Source organism: Anas acuta, chromosome 2 (assembly GCF_963932015.1).
Source record: "Anas acuta chromosome 2, bAnaAcu1.1, whole genome shotgun sequence".
Taxonomy (NCBI): Eukaryota; Metazoa; Chordata; class Aves; order Anseriformes; family Anatidae; genus Anas; species Anas acuta.
This window is the reverse complement of record NC_088980.1, coordinates 122,604,160-122,622,824: the sequence shown is the minus strand read 5'-3', so window position 1 is coordinate 122,622,824 and position 18,665 is coordinate 122,604,160. Positions and strand designations below refer to the sequence as shown.

The following is an 18,665-nucleotide window of genomic DNA, read 5'->3' as shown; positions in this document are numbered from 1 at the left end:
GCTGCTGTTTTTAGGGGACGGCTGAAGGTCAGGCATTCATGGTGGAATTCCCAGCAGAGGCCAGGCTGTTCTCCCACTGCCTGCAAAAACGTTGTGCAGAGCCCCGTGGTGTGGGTACCCACCAAGGGTGCACTCCTGCCTTGGTTGTTTTGAACGTAGACTGTCCATAACCAGAGCACCAGAAGAGTTGTGCCTTCTCACGAGAGCTGAGGGGACAAGTCCTCCTCTGAGGGACAGGGTTGGCAAAGTCCAGGTTGGTGAAGGATGCCAACACTATGTGTTTTCTTCCCTTGCTGTTTCTCAAGGTCTTTCCCCTCACAGTCCTCAGTCAGCTCCTCCAGTTCCAGTGTCCCTGTGCCACCCACCTTGTGTTGGGCCTTGTGTTGTGCCTTCCGTGGTTCAGCCTACGCTTTCTGAAGGCCATGTTCTGTCTGAGGTAAGCTGAGTGATTTTGCTGCCAACTGGTAGGACTGAAAATAGAAAGTACTCGGTTTTATTTTTTCCTAGGGCCTTAATTACCCTCGAGGAGTCTCTGTCTTGGTGCTCTTATGTGATGGGTGGGATGGAGGTGACACTGCTCACCTCCCAGGGCCACAAGGAGATGAGACGTCATTGTCCATAGTGCTCTTCTGGTCAGATGAGTAAACATACGTGTGATGTCTAATGCCTGGCTGTGCCAGGGCTTTTCTCTGAGTATCTAATAAAAAAGGATGGGTTTTTCACTAGTACAGTACTGGGACTGTTCACAAACACGTAATTACGGGCTCTTCCTGTGGGGGAACAAACCTTGGATTTTTGCCATCAGATATGCATGTTCTTCAGTATGACAAAACCTGCCTTTATTTCTCACAAAAGCCTTTCAAAAAGCTTTTAAGTCACAAAGATCCATATCTTACCACATGTTACGTGTTTCTTTTATTTTTTGTATGAACAGGATGTATTTTATTTGAATCAATAAAATAGGTATCTACTACAATACAAGAAATCTTCACAGCGGTTCCTGGGATACAGAGGAATTAATTATGCATCTTGCAAATCCTTCTCAGACACAAATTATAAATTAAATAAATAAGGAAACCATAAATACACATTTCAAGATACAGCAAATTTTATGTAGAAACATTAACCGTCTCTTCTCCATCCTCATACTGCTTAAAGCTATTAATTAACAAAATGAAATACTAAGGTACGGCTCTCAACAGACAAAACTCTTGCTGCCCTGGACTGAACTCTCCAGGCCACATAAGCTACAAGTGCTCAGTGTTAATTACCCCAAATGCAGCGAATGGTCATTTCCCTCTGTTTTTCTGCTTTTTATTTTTGCTTTGCTTAGGGAATAAATCTAGTTATTAGTGTTCTCCCTACTCCTTGAATGTATGTGTCACTGTACAAGCGAATAGTCCCACTGGATGCACTAGGTTTACCTATTCACATAAAAATAGCATGTGCCAGCAAGGCCAAGGCCAGTGGCAGGGCTGGGGGCAGGGGAGGGGATAGTGTGGTTTGTGATATTTGTAAAACACATTTCAGGAAAAAAATGGGGATGGCTTCAGCCACGGAGGACCTGATGTTGGCAGGGTTACACTGTCCAGACTATTGCACGTGGGCAGTGGGGTCAGGCTCCAGCTGAAAGGTTTCACATCGCACAGACCTTGGTTTCTCAGGTTGTCAGGCTGTGAACCTGTCAGGCTGTGAACCATCCTGCTCACCCCAAAGCCAATGGAGCTGGTTGCTTTTGCAGCCTTTCCCTCCTGCCTGGGCTGTGCCTTGGTACCTCTGATTTGGTGGCCTTTGGCTGTGGATCGCCGCCCAAGCCTGCACCTCTGTAGGCTGTAATCCAAGGCTCTCTCAGTCCTTCACTGGAAGAGAAACTGGGAATACGTGTTTTCAAAGCCCAAGTTGAAAATATCTTAACACAAGTAGTGGATGAAGTCAGCAGTTGCCACAAGTGCAGAAATTACCTGGGTAGTTGTGGTAGGAAGGGAAGGAGATGTAGCTGCAGTTACACTGCTGGCTGCAGTCATACCATTCACACCTGTGGTGCATCGGTGGCCACCCATTCATTTATGCTTTGGAGCACTGGCAGTTAGATCACAGAAATCATCACTGCTATGAGCTGCAGGAGCCATAGTTTCTCCAATTTTATATTTAAAATTGTGTATTTCAGCAAACCAAAGTCTTGTACAAAGACCAGGCTAGCACTTATGTGAGACAAGTATTGTTCCTGACTAATATAATGTTGTCTGTAATTCTGGTGACATTTTTTGTATTACTTTTTTTTTTTTTTGAGGAAAGCCAAGGGACCATGATCTGCAATTTCTAAGTTTCAAAAAAAAAATGGGGGTAGGGGATTCCACTGAATCCACCAGCTCATAAGCAAAGATCTGGTATATGCAAATATCTCACATTTAGTTGTCTACTTGCATCATTTATGTATTTTCTTTTCTACTAGCATTTTGCACACTTAGGAAAATATTCTGTACCACACAGGTAGAACGCAAGTTACTGACTTAATAAGCAGGTTCAATGGAAGAAAGTGTTTCTTGAGGTTATTCAGAAGCTCATTGTTTGAACTGGCAGGGGACTTTAAAGCACCAGTGACTTGCCATGTGGCAAAGTTTGGTAAATCTGTATTTGCAAACTTGCTCCGTTCTGACTCATCTTTTCTTTAATTCTTTTTGCATCTTTTACTCCTGTCTTGAAACATCAAAACTGAAGAAAAAAAGATGTGTAGCATACGTCATTTAACCAAGCAAGTAGTAAGATGCAGTTTTTGTCTCCTTTCTCAGAAGAAAGGATATGAGAAGAGGAAGAGGGCAAGCAGTGGTACACAACGAGCAAACCCCTGGCTCTCAATGGCACTCTGTAACAAAAACAGAATCGTAACCTTGCAGGAACACACAAACATCTTAGCAGGCTTCTCCTGTTGTGAGTCTGAGCTGATTCAGACAGGACATGTACAATAGGTCAGCAGTAGTGTCAGCATCATTGAGTCAAGATGTACATCTAGTGGGATACTTGGGGTTCTAGTGTATTGCAACAAGGAAAGGCTAGCACGCTGCATCACACTCACCATTTTTACCTTAGTTAGCCTTTCTCCTACTTTTCTGAGGCAATGGCATCAAGTAATGAAAAGGATATCATTTTCCTGGGGGAGCTGTGCTGTGTCTGTTCCCTTATCAATCCTAGAGCACCTTGTCCTGGCTAAAGGAACTTTTGTCTTTCTGAGAGATGCCAAGACTTGTCAGTCTGCCTCAAAGGCACTGTTTGTTGCCCCCAGGTACTCCGACTTCTTCTTGTGCTTCATCCACATCTTCCTCAGCAGGCTGGGCGTCCCGCACAGGTTTCCTCCTGTCAGTGGTAGAGATGCTTCTGCTCCTGGTGGCAGGGTCAGGTCGTACTCTGCCATCTTCCTCAAGCGCTGCCTGTGGCTGGCAAATAAAGCACAGGAGGGCTGGAATAAAGCACTCATCTCTGGGGCCCTCTTTCCGTCTCTATGATGACCAGCCACTGAAACCCATGGGCTGCCCGTTCCCAAAGGTATGGGTGTCCCCATGACTCTGTGACGATGAGCTCAAATGCCACCCAGATCCATTTCTGAGTTAACCATCTACTGATGAGATGCATTTATACCATGGTCAAACTGTTCCTTAATTACACTCCAGAGACAAAATGGCAACTTAATTACATTTTCCGAACTGCCTTAGGACCAATATTATAGACTACATAGGGGGAAATAGTTAAATTTTGGATTTAGATGTTTGTTTTTTTTTTTTCTAGTGACAGAACTGTAGCTGACACCAGGGTGGCTGTACAACAGCCACGGTTAACAGTGTCATCAATGTGTTCTGCAGCCAATGTCTCCCTCTCTTTGGGAAGAAGCAGGTTTTCTTTGAGGAGGTTTTACAGCTGTGATTCAGAGATCTGTGGCTGAGGAATTCCTTGTGGTCCTGGTGAAGCGGTGCCTGGCTGGGGGATGTCACCCGTTCCCTCCCCACCGGGCAGTGCCCACGCATGGCTTCACTGGGAGACGGGGATGGGGATGGGGATGGGGATGGGGATGGGGATGGGGATGGGGATGGGACTCACTCGTCTGCGAGCGGGTGGTCATCCATGGGGGAGCCCGTGAGAGCCGCCGGCTTCGCTGCGATGGGGATGGCTAACGATGACGGGGGCTGCTGGGGGAAAAGTAACAGCACTGCTAAGTGGGAACCTGAGTTAGTCTGAGGAAACAGGCTCTTATTTTTAATTATTTTTTTAAGGAAAATGAATGCATGCTGTAAGTCTCTTAGCAAGAAAAAGCAGGTTAAGGACCTGACTGCTGTATCCTTGCCCACACAACCATTTTACTCACATGACTGGTCTCACTAGTTTCAGCACAGCAGCTGTATGAGCAGGACTTACACCTCCCCAAAAATGTGGAAGGTTAGCAGACCTTTTTATTCCTTAGTTTTTATGCCTGGCTTCTTTTGTTCAGGTCATGTCTACGGCTGCTTTCCCAACCATCACAATTTCTTGAGCCTTTGTAAGTGCTTCCCCTGAACTGGATACTTTTAGGTGTGTTCTGTAAGAATCCCAAGACTTTAAGCTGTTTGAAATTACTTTTGCAAATATTCTTTGAAATTCAACCAGGTTAACTGCTGGTAGGTGTAATTAGTTTCATCACATTAATAAAATTAATGCTGTTAATTCTGACCATCCTTAAATATTGGTCATTTTCCTTGAGCGTAGGTTAGCTAACAGCTAGCTGGTATATTGTAGCCATACAAAGAGCATTTGAAGCCATAAAGTTTCTGTAGCTTAGTCTAGTGTTGGTCAGAAACTTTTCAAAGGACTATTTTCTGTTTGAAAATCTAGTTTTTCTAGAATGTTTTGAAAATTTAAAAATTGTGTTTGAAAATTGTGTTTGTAAGAAAAAGAGGAGGGAAATATTTTAGCAAAGCTGAATCATTCTGAACCAAAACATTTTGTCCCTACTACTGAACTAATTTTCAGGTTTTGTGTGATGATTTCCTGTTGACTCTGTATTGACCTTTGTGATTGATCTGATCAACTTTTCAGCATTACGTTTTGGAGTGTGTGAATTATTTGACACTTGCTCCATCTTAGAAACTCATCTTTTCCCAATTGATGAGGTTTCCTGAGGAGCAAGAGGCTAATTCCTCCCAAGTCCTGCCAGGGCTGACCATGCAGGTGCCGGCCTGCCCCCATCCCACAGTGTGTCCTTGGTTCAGGAGGGGCATCTCTCTTGTGCCAGCCCCTGCTCCCAGCTGGGTAGCCCCTGGCATCAAGCCTGTCTCAAAGCCTTAAAGAAGCCCTACAAGTGCTGCTACAGGCTGCCACTCTGTTAGTGTGGGACATGTTAACAGGTACCAGGTTTTAATATGCATCAGGCAGTGGCAGTCGGTCTTGCTGTATTCACTTACCAAAGTTTTTCTATCTGACTGGTGATTGCAGGACTTGGATGACTCTCGTTCAGTTATTCCCACTGCAAAGCATAAGAAACAGGGCATTATCAGTAGTTATCCCATTGGCACAGCTTGTATTAAAAGCACCCTTCTGCTAACACAGTTTTTGTGTACCCTTGATCTCCCCACCAGGTTTGCCCTGTCTAGGAGCAGGGAGTCATTCTCCCTTCTGGGTTGACCCAAGGAATTATTCTTACTTGGACAGTGATGCGTGTGACATCCACCCCACCACAGGGAGAGACTTTAACCTTTCCGTCTGCCTCTGGCTGAGTGGGACCTCCCTCTGCTGTCCTCGAGCCTGGAGGTTAGCTTGCAATTACAGGCGAGTGCTCAGCCAAGGCCTTCTCCCCATGTAAATGCTCACTGACATTCCTGCTTGTTGTGCCAAGGAAAGAAATGAAGAAGGGATTCCAGATTTTTTTTCTCACGGAGCCAAATCCTCCCATTTGGCTGTGGGAATGATGTGGATCTCTCTCTCTTTTTCTTTTTTTTTTTTTTTTTTCTCCCCTCTTTCTTCTCATTCCTGGCCATTTTTAGGTGCCTGCTCTTTTTTAAAAGTGGTATTCAAGTAAGGAAAGAGCACAGACATACAGAAACACCAGGACTCACCAAGATAGAAGATACAATATGATTCACAACTGCTGTTACCAAGGAAATATAAATAATGACTGGAAACCTCAGAAATAGCAGAGATGCTGCTTATAGCACTGTCTCCAGCGTGAGTTAACAGTCAGAAATGTCTTGTCCTTCTGGGGGCAATAGCTGACCGAGATAAATATCTTAACTAGCTTCTCTCCTGCTGCTCTCCCCCGCCAGTAATTCCATTAGGTACCTAACTGTATCCCTCACGTCAAAGTTTAATTCAATTACTTTCTCTCATCTTGTGTGTTAGGTTACTAACAGTATTGGGAAAGTGGCTCCAGGCACCAGTGCTTCAGCTAATATTCCCATTATAGATAACATATATAGTTAGTTACAATATATAATCTATATAAATATTACAATTTACAAACAATACACATAAACAATATATATATATTGTCTATTTGTTTGCTCTTATATTGTCTGATTCTTCCATTCAGCATCCCCCTCTTATTAGATATAGAAAATGCTCTGGTCAACTTTTGCAAAATATTTAAGCAAAAGTAAGTCCCCACGGCTTCAATTTGGTAAGCACTTGTCAGGACAGGGGTGGCTGGGTGCAGCGTGAATGCCACTTCCAGAAGGTGCTATGGATGGCCAAGCATGGGACAAGGGTTGCTCCACACCTTTTACTCTGACTTTGCCCTATATTTCCAAGATGAGTGCCTGCACAAGGCTGAGTACTTCTTTGCTATAGAATAAACACATTTATACACATATATATTTAATCTATCCATCCTGTGAAGCAAAACACAGCTTTGAGGCCTGTCAGGAGTTTATTGTTCTGGCCTTGACCCCTGACCTGCTCCATGCTAGTACAGACTGTCCTTACACCTTGATATTTGTACAGCATTTCTAATGCTAGCAATAGGCATGCTGATGCTCTCATCTGTACTCTTTGCACATTTCTAGCTTACTATGAAAATTTAACTGTTTGTACCCAGATTTCAATTTGTGCTTTATCAAATCTGAAGTCTGCTTAATACTCAACAATAATTGTCTATGAAGCAAGCCTGGAAAACACCAAAGCCAGAACTATTCCCAGTAAGGACGTTGAAGGTTGTTTTTGAGGGTTGAAATTTATGTAGAGGGCACATTTGTAGAGATTAATGCAAACAGATGATGTACATCCTGGGACAAATATATATATATCACTTTATAACACATTAGGCTGGCTCTCAGCTGTTGAGAAACAGCTGCAAAAACCTTTCTGCACTCTTTCATGGCACCTCATTCTCTGTGTAGATATTTGTTAGTACAAAGCGTACTGAAACCAGAAGCTGTAGCACATCATCCAACCCAAACCGTTCTGTGATCCTTTGATCATAGCAAAGAGCTATTTTTATTTTCATACAAATATTTGCAAACACTTCTGCTTTTCTCCCCTTAAAATGCTAAATTTGTAGTCAGGTGATCAAAAGTTATGAAGCACCAGAACTGGACCACAGTTATTTTATTCCCCAGAGATCTCGCCATTGAGATTCAGGCTCTAATTTGTGACCAGAAACCATTTTTCCACAGATTGTTCTGCCCCATTCAGTGCACCATATAGAGAGTGTTCACTCAGAAAGTAGTTATTCATCCTCAGCTTTTATTATTCAGTAGATGGTACCGAGTTTTCCCACTAGTGAATCCTCTAAAGGCTAGACTATTCATTTTTATGTGCTTTTCTGTACTGCTGATCACTGCAGTTAACATCTGCTCAAACATTAAAAAAAAATTCAACAGCTTCATAGCCTCCTGGATTTTCCCTATACTGGGGAAACAAAGAGTACTGAGTTTAAGATTACAGGTTCCTGGGATGCAGTTTTCAGAGGAATCAAGCAGAATCCAGCATGGTTTGCCGTCAAAGTATTGCTTTTTGTGGCAGCTAGAAATGAGTGCTCCTGGGTATCAGAGTCTGAATTGTGAAATGGGCACCCAGAAAACAGGGGATGTATCAGCTGTGTTAGGAGATGTGCACCACTGAGGAACCTGTTGGCAGTCATGGACAGAGCTTAAGAAGCTTTTTCAGGAACTTGGAGACGTCCCACTGCGTTCTCTGAGCACTTTCTGTGCCAGGATCCTACACATGTCCTCATTACGCTACACAACCTAAGGTAGCCCTAGAGGAGCTCTGGTGTCCCGAACAGCTGCTCCTGGTGAAATTGGCCTGCATCTTTTCTCCCATTGGTGCCTGCCTGGTCTCTTTTCCCCTTTGCTTCCCCTCACAACAGACACCACAAGCCTCTTCTTTCTCCCCCAGTCCCTCCCTGCCACCCACTGCCTCCCAGCCAGTCCCAGCCATTCCTTCTCCAACCCTCCTCCAACCTCTCAGCTCTTTGTTGAGCCATGTCCTGGCTCCTTTCCTGGTTTCAGATCTTTCCCCACAGTCCCAATCTCAGTTTGTCCCTTCCCAGTTTCCCAGGCCCTGCTCTTGTCCACTCTGTGCTCAGATCAGGTGCCTTACACACCGTGCAGTTGCAGAGGGGTGGTGTGAAGAACATGCTCGTTCATGGTAGGATCTGCTTTACATATTTAGCAGCTTTTAACAGCTAAACTTCCTATGTCTCTACCAAACATGTGCCATATGGGATTTTTCAAAGTCTTTTAGCTTGGCTGCATCTGGGTGGTTTTCCATGGGAGAGCAAAAGGTGTGTTTTTGATTAAAAGGCCATCCCATGCCAAACGTCATGGCCCTGCTCCAGCTTCCTCCTTCCAAGCATAACACATCAGCACTGAGGGAACTGAACGACCAGTCTGTTTATGTTTATGCATTTCCTTGTTGTTTTTTTTTTTTGCATTGGCAAACTCTTTTTTCTCCTTCATGGGTTCTCACAAATATGATGAACAAGTTTGGGTTGAAAAAAAAAAAAAACACCAAGAAAATCAGGCCCATGGCTGACATCCAGAATCTAAAATTTCATCCCGAATGATTATGTTTTGGCAAATTTTAAGCAACTGAACAGGGATCTTACATAATAAGATGAGTCAGGCAAGCTCAGTTATAAGCAATCTATCATCGCTGCAATACTGTCAGCTCTTGGAAAGGAAGAGTTTATGACTTTGAATAAAGCAAGCGCTGCTTTATTAGGTTGCTCTTGCAGGGAGCAGAGCTCTGCAATGATGTGGTCTTTATCTCATAAATTTCACCGAGTGTTTTAAGCATGGAAGTACCCTTTCTCTACATAACAAAATGTCTGCTTCACTGCAGACTGGAAGACTGCAACGCCTAAAAATGTTCTGAAGCAGTGGAGACAGAGAAGGCGGTGAAGCCATTTCTGAGGACTTACCGTGCATGGCGGTGCAGGGTCCCTGCTGCCCGCCCCGCAGGCGGCCCAAACCCCGCACCTCCTCTTCTCTGTAGAACATTTGGTGGAGATTACTGTGGTGGGGCTGACAGTCAGACACCGCTATCACCTGCAGGGAAGAGGCAAAAACCTCCTGTTAGAGCCAGACTGGGACAGGGCTACCTCTGCAGGCCAACAGGGGGTCTGCTGTCAGAGTCCTGATGGAGCAGCCTTGGCTGGGAGCAGTGTGCTGCTTGCTCTTCTGACTGCATTCCTGTCATCTGGGGAGAGGTGAGGAGTGGGGTGGGATTCATCTTGTTTGGTTTCTGACTCTGAGCTTGAAAAACACAAAGCAAGGAAAAATGAGGTGCGTTCCCTCGGGGACCCAGGTGCTGAGCTGTAGCTTCCTACATTTGTTTCAAGGGAACGAAGTGTGGCCCTCGTTGTCTTATACTGATTCAGGATACCCCTCTGAGTCAGCTTAGTTTTAATTTCTTATTGCATCATATTTTGGGCAGTCAGTTTGGGCACGCAGCGTGAATTAAAAATGCGATTTCTTCAGGCCTTTCCTGTCTCACCTGCTATTGACATGGAAAAGGCCTCATTCCACCCACTGGTCTGCCTTCTAACAAACACGCCAGGTAAAAACAAGACAGCGTTCAGGCACATCCCCTTGCGTTCATAAAATCGTTCATTTTCTTGAAATAAATTTGAATTCAGTGTACTGTTAATGTGCAATATTCTATGTTTGTGAACCTTCATGCAGATTAAAAACACATGCAAACAGATGTTTCCCCGAACAGGAACAAAATAAAAGCCCAAACATGACCACTTTTTACTTTTTTAGATTGCTTGTATCCTCAGGAGTCTGGTCTGGATCCTCATGACCAGCAGGACAAGGAGCAGGAACAGACTGACAGCAGGCAGAAATGCTGCTGCCAAGGGCTGGTGAGGCCAGCAAGCCCTAATCCGAGACCTAAGAGGGGTTTTCTTGTAGTTGGGTGGATCTTGGCAGGCAGCCTAGCGCAGTCCCTTCTCTATAAGCTACTTAAGGTCATGCCCCGTGCTAAGGTAAAGCCAAAGGGCCTGCTGGTGTCCTTGAAGTCAGGCACGTGCAGCAGGTGGGGCCTGGCTCTCCTGACCAGCAATCTGGCACTGCCGGACACAGCTGGGCCACACCATCCTGCCCAAAACTCAGGAATGAGGGGGCTGCTGGTGGTGGGAGGCCTCCTCTTGCTGCTCCATCCTTCAGCTCTTGCTCACACTCTGTCATGTTTGGTGTGTGGCTGAAAATTTCTGCAGCCCTCTTCTAGCCAGGCACCTGAGGTCGCTGCTTTTGCATGGTCATGGACAGAGCATTTTTGGTAAGTAGGATGCGGGCTGCAGCAGTCTCTAGTCCTGAAAGTGGCTTGTTTGATCAGTGTAAACCACAACTGACTTGAAACTTAACAATCTGCCTGTGCATTGCAAGGGATGATACTTAGTTTGAACTCCGTAAATAGCAGGAATTATTTAGGCACGTTATCTGCGTTCTCAAGGTCTCTTGTGACATGCCGTATCAGGAGTGCCAGAACTCCTTCAAGCAACTTTCAGTGCCGTTTGCCATTACAGTCAGGGACAGCAGCACCACCTCAGTGAACTTGCCTGTTCGCAGCATTTGGCTATAGTACACTTTGGGAGTTTCTTAACTCCTAATTTGAGACTTCACTGTGACTTTGGCTACCTCACCCATTACTGTAATACATACAGACTTATCTAGGTCAGGAAACTAAACCTGCTGCAGCACACTTTTGATCTAAAGTGGAGCTGACATTTCTCTAGGGTACTTAGGGTAAGGCAGAAGGATCAGCTAGAAGTCACTTTTCTTTTCTAAATGCACTAGGAAATTTAAATCTTGTGTGAATGGCAGAGTCACCCAAACTCTGCCGAATTAGTAAACTGCTCTTGAAATAATTACTGACTGAAACCTCTATGTCATTTGCTCGGTTCATTCTGTTTGCAGAATGCTGACTCTGAATTCAGAGCTCAATAAAATGTCTTTTTTTAAAATTATTTTTATTTTTTAATGTGGACATGCACATGAGGGCACTGAGGCCTTACACACCTGCTGGTGTTACACAGGGGACACAGAGGACACAGGAGCATTGTAGGACAGTGCGGAGGCTGCTCCAGCAACCCCATCAGCACTTCTGGAACCAAAGTCCCCCAGAAGGGGCCAATTAAACATCTGGGTTTGGGTAAAACTTCAAAGCTCAGAGGCTGGGCTATGAGGTGATTGTTTATAGAGGAAATGTCAGGTTTTTGGAGTTAAGCTCTTTTTTGATGGTCTAATGCTGATCTAATTTTTAATGTGGCAGCACTAGCATACACAGAGGGATTTGCCAGCTCTCTGCAAAGTATTCAGGTACTGTCATCAAGAGTGTTTTTAGAGTTATAATCATAATACTTGGGGGATAGGAGTACATAGAAATCAAAAGAAATGATCTATTGTCACTGGGAAGAACTTTTAATAGGACAAGAGGAACTGCAAATCACAATATTGTTGAAATAATTTTACAAAAGAAGGTGCTTCTCCCTTTCACCCTTCTACTGCCATGATTGTGCTTTTGGGGTGAATTCTCAAATGTCATGGAAGTTACCTTAGGTCAGCCATCTGAATGTTAACTCACTCAGTGCTACACTGCTTGAGTATTTCTGCCATGAAAAAAAGTCTGGCAGATGTCCACATTGCTTGCTATTTTAGCCCTCCTCTAGGATTAAAGTCGTGCATCCACTGCAATCACCAGAGCAGAAGCTCTCAAGTTAGCTGAGGCATTTCTACAGCACTGACTGCAGGTGCAGAAGTAAAAGTGAAAAATAAATAATCATACTGCTACGTTAGTGTGGGTATAGAAATTGGTCATCACAACTTCCTCACAGGCATCTACATTCCACTAGGTGCAATTTATTTAAATGGTTGCACATCAGCAGCTGCATCACACTGAAAAAGAGGAATGCACAAGTCAAAGAGCTGACTGTCCAAATTGCATTGGTTTGCAAGCCTTGCTTATCTGGATCTGCAGACCGTTCCTTAGGCTTGGTGCTCCTACAGCTAAGATGATGCTGTGTGCATCATGACTAAGAGCCAGTCAAAGGATATCTCTAATTGGGGTCAGGAAAGCCCCAAAGGAAAAAGAAAATCATACCAAAATACAGCAACAAAATAGGGACTTTCCTCTCTTGTTTTCTTAGACCTTTGTGAATGTAGTGCTGAGTACAACAGCTGACCCAACCCAAATTAAATATTAGAGGCCCCCTATGTGGCAGAAACAATTTTCTACTGAGTTTTTAGACATCATAACAGGCATACGGTTGCCCTAGATTTTGATGAGAGCTAGCTGAAAATTATCCAGCTGAATAGGTTTATGAGAAAGTTCTGATTAGAGGAAATCTGGGTATTTGGTTGGAAAAGTATTTATTTTGTCAAAAAAAAAACAAACACAAAACAAACAACAAAAAAAAACTGTCTAAGCATTCTGCCTTATTACAACAGTTCACTTTTTGTTTGGGCTTTTATGCTCTTTTTACATTATGTGACAACATATGTGAGAGCATAACAAATAAAAAAAAAAGTTTCTAAAAACAGCTTATTTTGAGCAACACTGGGACACTGAATTTCATCCTCATTTGGGTCAGAGTCACTTCGAAACCTCAGCCTGAGTGACTGGGTGAAAATAAGATTTTTACAAACTGAGAAAATACACACATACGTGTTTTTTACTCAAAAACATGGGAATATTCCTGGCTCTTATTGGGGTCCACTTCAGTATCCTATGGGTTCTGTGATCTGCTTTAATAACCGGGAGAGGGGATGGGAGCAAATATGGCAAGTTTTTTCACAGTGCATGGGTACATGTGGTAAGCAGGGGGACCCGTGGTGCTGTGGGGAGATTAGGGAATCTGGACTATGAACAGGAGGGTATCTACAAATGGGGATCAGGCTGGTAAGTTGGATAGAGCATGGGAAGAGGAAAGACCATGGAGCAAAATGTTTCAGCAAAGTGCTAGAGAACTACCTATGTCTATAATGAGAAGAAACACTTTGACATAAGAGTCTTAAAGCTTGTGCTTTAACATGCGCAAGAGAAAGCAGGGCTGTCATGCCTACAAGACAGAACTGCAATAAAAGGATGATGGAAGGGGTCGTGAATAGGCTAACTGGGTTTAAGAAAGGAAAATTGGCTCTGAAGACAAGAAAACTCAAATGAAACCGATGTGTCAAACTGTCTAAACTTGGAAAACATTTTCTGAGTGTTCAGATCTTTTACTAATGCTGTTATTACTATTTATTTAATAATAATGCCCAGCAGATATAATCAGGGACAAAAATACTTAGAGACCTATTGAGGAGAACTGCAATGAACACAAGTCACCCATTCAGTGAAGGGAAAGCAGGGAATGAAGAGAAGAAAACTGAGACTGCATAGCACAGGGCTGTGTTTAGGCATTTTTCTGCCCAAAGCAGGGGCGAGCACTGTGCTGGATGGTAGGAATGGAGAGAGAGGAGAAAACCATACACAGACGCAAGCTGCTGAGGTGTTTAGGTGCCAGGTTGACCCTGTGCCACCAGGACCAAGGGACAAGCATCCTCCCGTGTCTCCCTTGGAGTCATTTTTTTGACTGGAGGTTACAGCCAATTGCTTGGTGTTTTCCTCCCAAATTCTCAGTGCAATGTGGTACTGGCTCCTTGGTTTATGTGTGTATGTGTTGCTGTGATTTGCTTGTTTTTCTTTCCTGCCTGTCCCTCTGGCATTATTATTAGTGCTTTATGGATAAGAGTTAAGTCTGTGAATCCCTCAGATGACCCGTGTTGATAAGCTATGTTCATTTTGAATAGCTCTGCACAAAGACCTTTTTTTTTGTTTGTTTTGAGGAGGTTCAAAGTAATTCTGTAATAATCTGTATATACAGACTAAATCATCTGTAGCTGTATAGGAACTCCCTTTTTCTCATTCTCTGCATCAGAGATGCAGAGATGCTGAACTTCTTTGCCCTGAACGATCTGCTTCCCATTTCTCCATGGCATTTTGAAAGATTAGTTAAGTAGAATGAAAACAAACAAACAAAACAAAGAGAGAGGGAGAGAAATTTTTCTTACACTCTTGGTTAGGAAGTGCTGCGTACTTTTGGCTCTCCTCCGGGCAGGACTACATGCTGTGAAAAGAACAACAGAAAAACGGTCAGGGTGGGGTGGAGGCAGACATGCCCAAGTAGCACGCAATGGTGGTGTCCATTGAAGATGCTGGTGAGGATCTTGCTGGTTTGGGGTGGAAGCGGGCACTGCTCTGTTTGGGGTGAAGTGTTAGGAGACCAGCAGCGACCCTCACCAGGTCAAATACACCTCTGACATGCCTCCAAAAGAATGGCATGGTTGGGAGGGGAGGAAAAGAGGGTGTAAGGGGGATTCCAGCTGAAACAACCCAAAAGAAAGTATTTTTTTAAACGTCACCTCAGAGACCATTTTCTAGCTATACAATGCAGACATCTGTGGGCACAGGGCAAGAGCCTTCCCAAAGTGTCTGCACTTTCCCATGGGTTTCCAGGATGAATCAATATGTGACCTTTACCTACAGGAGGCTGTGTCCTGGCCTGCTGTCTAATGATATTTGGGATAGGGGCTCTTTGGTGTTAGGAGAAACTGAGCTTCTCCTTCCATCCAGCAAGCTTCAACCATGGCTAGTATCTACACTGACTTTGGAGAGGTTGATTGCTTTATTTAAATACAGATTTATTTTTTTTTTCCAAAAAGCTCAAATCACTTCATGAAGAAATTTCAGTTTTATCACATTATGTCCAAATAACAACATTTGTGCTACATCTGTTCCTTTTTTTTTTTTTTTTTTTTTTTTTTTTTTTTTTTTTCCAGCCACAAAATGACCCATTCGGTACTTTAAGTTGATGCGGCCTTTTGCTTGAAGTTTTTCTCCATTTGGTTTCTTAAACCCATGAAGACACCAAAATCATAGGCAAAACAGAAACACTAGCCACAGGACACATGAGAAATGAGGATCGTCAGCCAAGCTTTTGACTGGCACTCACACGGAAGTGACTGGGTTTGGATGGTCTTTTTTGGACAAAGCGAAGCTTGGTCGAACACTTCTTGTTCCAGTTTGACTTGAGACCTGGAAAACTCTGTTATTCTCCCAGCTCTCATTGTATCCTACTCTTTGCATGTTAGAATTATTACCCTCCCCTGTATGCAGGATACGGGAGTTATGGCTACAGGAGCTGGTTACAGAAGGGAGTCTACAAAAACTTGAAAAATTCGGAGCCAGGTTTAACTCTAATTCTAAATGCTGACCCTGTGGGCAAGGCATGTGAAGGGAGGCTTCCCATTCAGGCTCTGTTTATAGCCCAAAGGCCTTGAAGCATCAGGAAGGTTTGTTAGGGAGTAACAGGTGACTTTTGCTCTCCAGCTGGCTTTGCCTTTACATTTTTGGCATCCAGGAGCAGCACTGTTCATCTTTGCTATGCGTTAATGTTCATGGAGACTTTGGAAGATGTGGAAGCAGCTGGAGTTGGCCCAAGGCTTCTCATTGCTGCTGCGAATCTGAGTTCCTGCCTTAAGGCAATGAGGTGCGGTCCTGAAGGACCTGGGCCTACTACAGCAGCGGTGGCCTCCACAGTGCTGGGCACTGCTGCCCATGCCACGGCCTCTCCTCGGATGGTGTGAAGGAAAACTGAGCAGCTTTCGGGGCCGTGGTACAAGATGAGCTGGCCATGGGACCAGAATCACTGTTCCCACACAGCCTGCATTTGTCTGAGATGTGCCACTGGCCGTGCAGGACAATGCCAGCGATGACTTGTGGCATCCCATGATTTCTCCCTTGCACACAGGGAAGTCGCCAGCCCCAGAGTGTGTAGGTGCTCAGTCACAGGAATCCAGGCATTTTGGAAATTTTAGTGGGGCAATTGAGGCAAACCGGGAGTCTTAGTGCCTACAGCCACTAGCCCACAGGTGTGGGGATCTCAGCTTTAGGTAGCTCACCGTTCGGGTACTTTCATGGATCCAGACCTGAAATCCCCACTTCAGATGGGTGGTCTGATTCTCTGCAATGCTGAACACCTGCAGCCACCACTGAAAACCAGACCACCAGTTCAGACACCACAGTGAGGATGCAAGTACTGAGCATTAGGACCCCATTAGACAGAAACAGAATTTTGGCCAAGCTCTGCCCATAGCAGGATAGTAACAAAGGAGGTGATAAATCTTGTCCAAGTCCCCTGCTAGCAACCTGCTGAGGTACAGGGTGCTCACAAACCTATCACAAGCGAGTTATCTGTGTGCACAGTTAGTGTGCTCAGCCATCAGCCTGATCACAGCCTGTTTTGAACGGGGTGGTATCCTCAAGGATCCCTACTGCCTTCTCCTGCATGAGTAGTTTTATATTTTAAAACAAGGCAAGCATGGGGTGAAAATGGTACAAGCACCATGTTTTTTTCCCTTTTTTTCTTTTTTTTTTTTTCTTTTTTCTTTTTCTGTGAATGTGTTGTAACTTGCTTTTGAAGCTGCTGCAATCACCTTTACTGCTGGTTTTGTACTGTGTGAGGACTACAATCATTCATTGTTCACAGGCAAAGCACTTTAATTAAACTCAAGTGCAGAAAAGTTTAGTGACACAAAGAATCACCTTCATGTCTCTGGTATTTTACTGCCCAGTGTGAGGAGTACAGTTTATACGTATTTCTTCCAGAAGTGAGTACTGTTGTGCTGTTATTGGCACCAGGCTGGTGCACGATGAACCGTGCACTAATGTACTTAATGGTAATAAATTTGCCTATTTTCAGAGTGCGTGCGATCCACAGACTGACTCACTCGCTGCCTGTCATTTGCCAGCATACGTGGCAAATGGCTCACATGGGCTGAAGAAAGGGAAGGCATGAAAGGGAAGTCACAGCACCAGCAAACATGCAATTACTTGAATAGCCATTGAAAGAAGAGTGAATTGCGGAGGTAGACGCGAGTGACCCACTTGCACAGGAATACAATGGCAGCAATGAAAACAGTGGGGTTGCGGGACTCTCCCTGCAAACACGATTTTTCTGCAGGGAGCAGGAGCAGGGAGGCATGGCTGAATTCTTGCAGATGCCGTTTCTGGATTTGCCTGCAAGAGGCTGTTTGTATGTACAGTCCAGATTTCAGGCAACAAAAACAATTACAATGATGGTTCACTTTGTCATTTCCACTTACATTCTGAAATTAAGCAGCTGAGAGCTCAGGCTTGCAGCTTGCAAGTAAAGATCAGATCTGGCCCCACAATTTGTTTTCCCTGCTTTTACCTGCTTTCTTTTTCTTGTTGCTGAAATATGCAGCTATTGAGTTTAAACTAATTTGTTCAATCAAATGCAGACTAGGCTTTGTCCGGTTCTTACTCTTCATTACAAGCAATTAATGTTAATCATGCATTCATTTCGAGGGCATGGCTTTGGAAATGTTCCACTTATTGAGCCAGCAGACTTAAATTCCACATTCATGCAGTTCACCCAGTTCATCTGAGCTGCTAACTGCTCACAGAACTTCATTTTCTTTTCTATCACACAGAATAGCCACACAGTTGCAAGCTGTCACTTTAGCAATTACCTCATAGGTACACGAACACTGACTCCAGATCTCTCCCAATTTTGCCTGTGCGAGGATTTTACACAGCCACAATGTCGAAGCACCTGCATGGATTAGCTCCAGAAAGAAGCAGCGAGCACCGAGCTGGCAGCGCAGCGCGGCGCAAGCAGAACAGACAGATGAGCTGCTCCTTTCAAAGGTTTCTCTAAGGATAAAACCCTCCTTCTATCCAAAAGACAACACCGCGCCCAGCATTATAGTTCCGATGTACTCACATTTGGATGAAATCACGGTGGTGAAAACTTCTAAATTTTCGTCGCTGCAGCTGTAAATCTGGTGCATTTTCCACCTCTCTCTCCTGACTGCCTTTCAGCTTCATGCAACTGCTCTGAACTTCTGGTAAATAGGTTTCACTAATCCAATCTGGCTCTGTGATCATTGTCCAGATCTACAAAGGACAGACTGATGCTGTGATCTCATCTCATTCCATATTCTTCATTGCAACATTTTCTGCTCCCATCTGCCTTTTTATGAATACTATTAATGCAAAGATTTAATTTAGCTGTTACTTAAGCCTCTACTCAGATAGGAACATTTTATCCTTTTACCAGTTTGGAGAATCCTCTACAAGAAATGGCTAATAATAAAGTCTGCTCTGTGCAGCTAATGTATGGGCAAGTAAAATTT

General features: G+C 44.1%; 1 protein-coding gene across 2 annotated transcripts; it reads right to left on the bottom strand.

Moving 5' to 3' along the window:
- Window positions 1-313: 313 nt before the first annotated feature.
- VXN (vexin) lies at window positions 314-18,425 on the bottom strand. 2 transcript variants are annotated; one of them, XM_068672001.1, is made up of 6 exons: window positions 18,254-18,425; window positions 14,517-14,572; window positions 9,383-9,509; window positions 5,427-5,488; window positions 4,090-4,178; window positions 314-3,431 (listed from the first exon to the last, which is right to left on the bottom strand). In XM_068672001.1, exons 1-6 carry the CDS (start codon window positions 18,318-18,320, stop codon window positions 3,245-3,247), a joined length of 588 nt encoding a protein of 195 aa, XP_068528102.1. In that variant the 5' UTR covers window positions 18,321-18,425; the 3' UTR covers window positions 314-3,244. The 2 variants fall into 2 exon arrangements, with proteins under 2 accessions (XP_068528102.1, XP_068528103.1); XM_068672002.1 differs by having other exon boundaries at window positions 4,090-4,175.
- Between the last annotated feature and the right edge of the window lie 240 nt (window positions 18,426-18,665).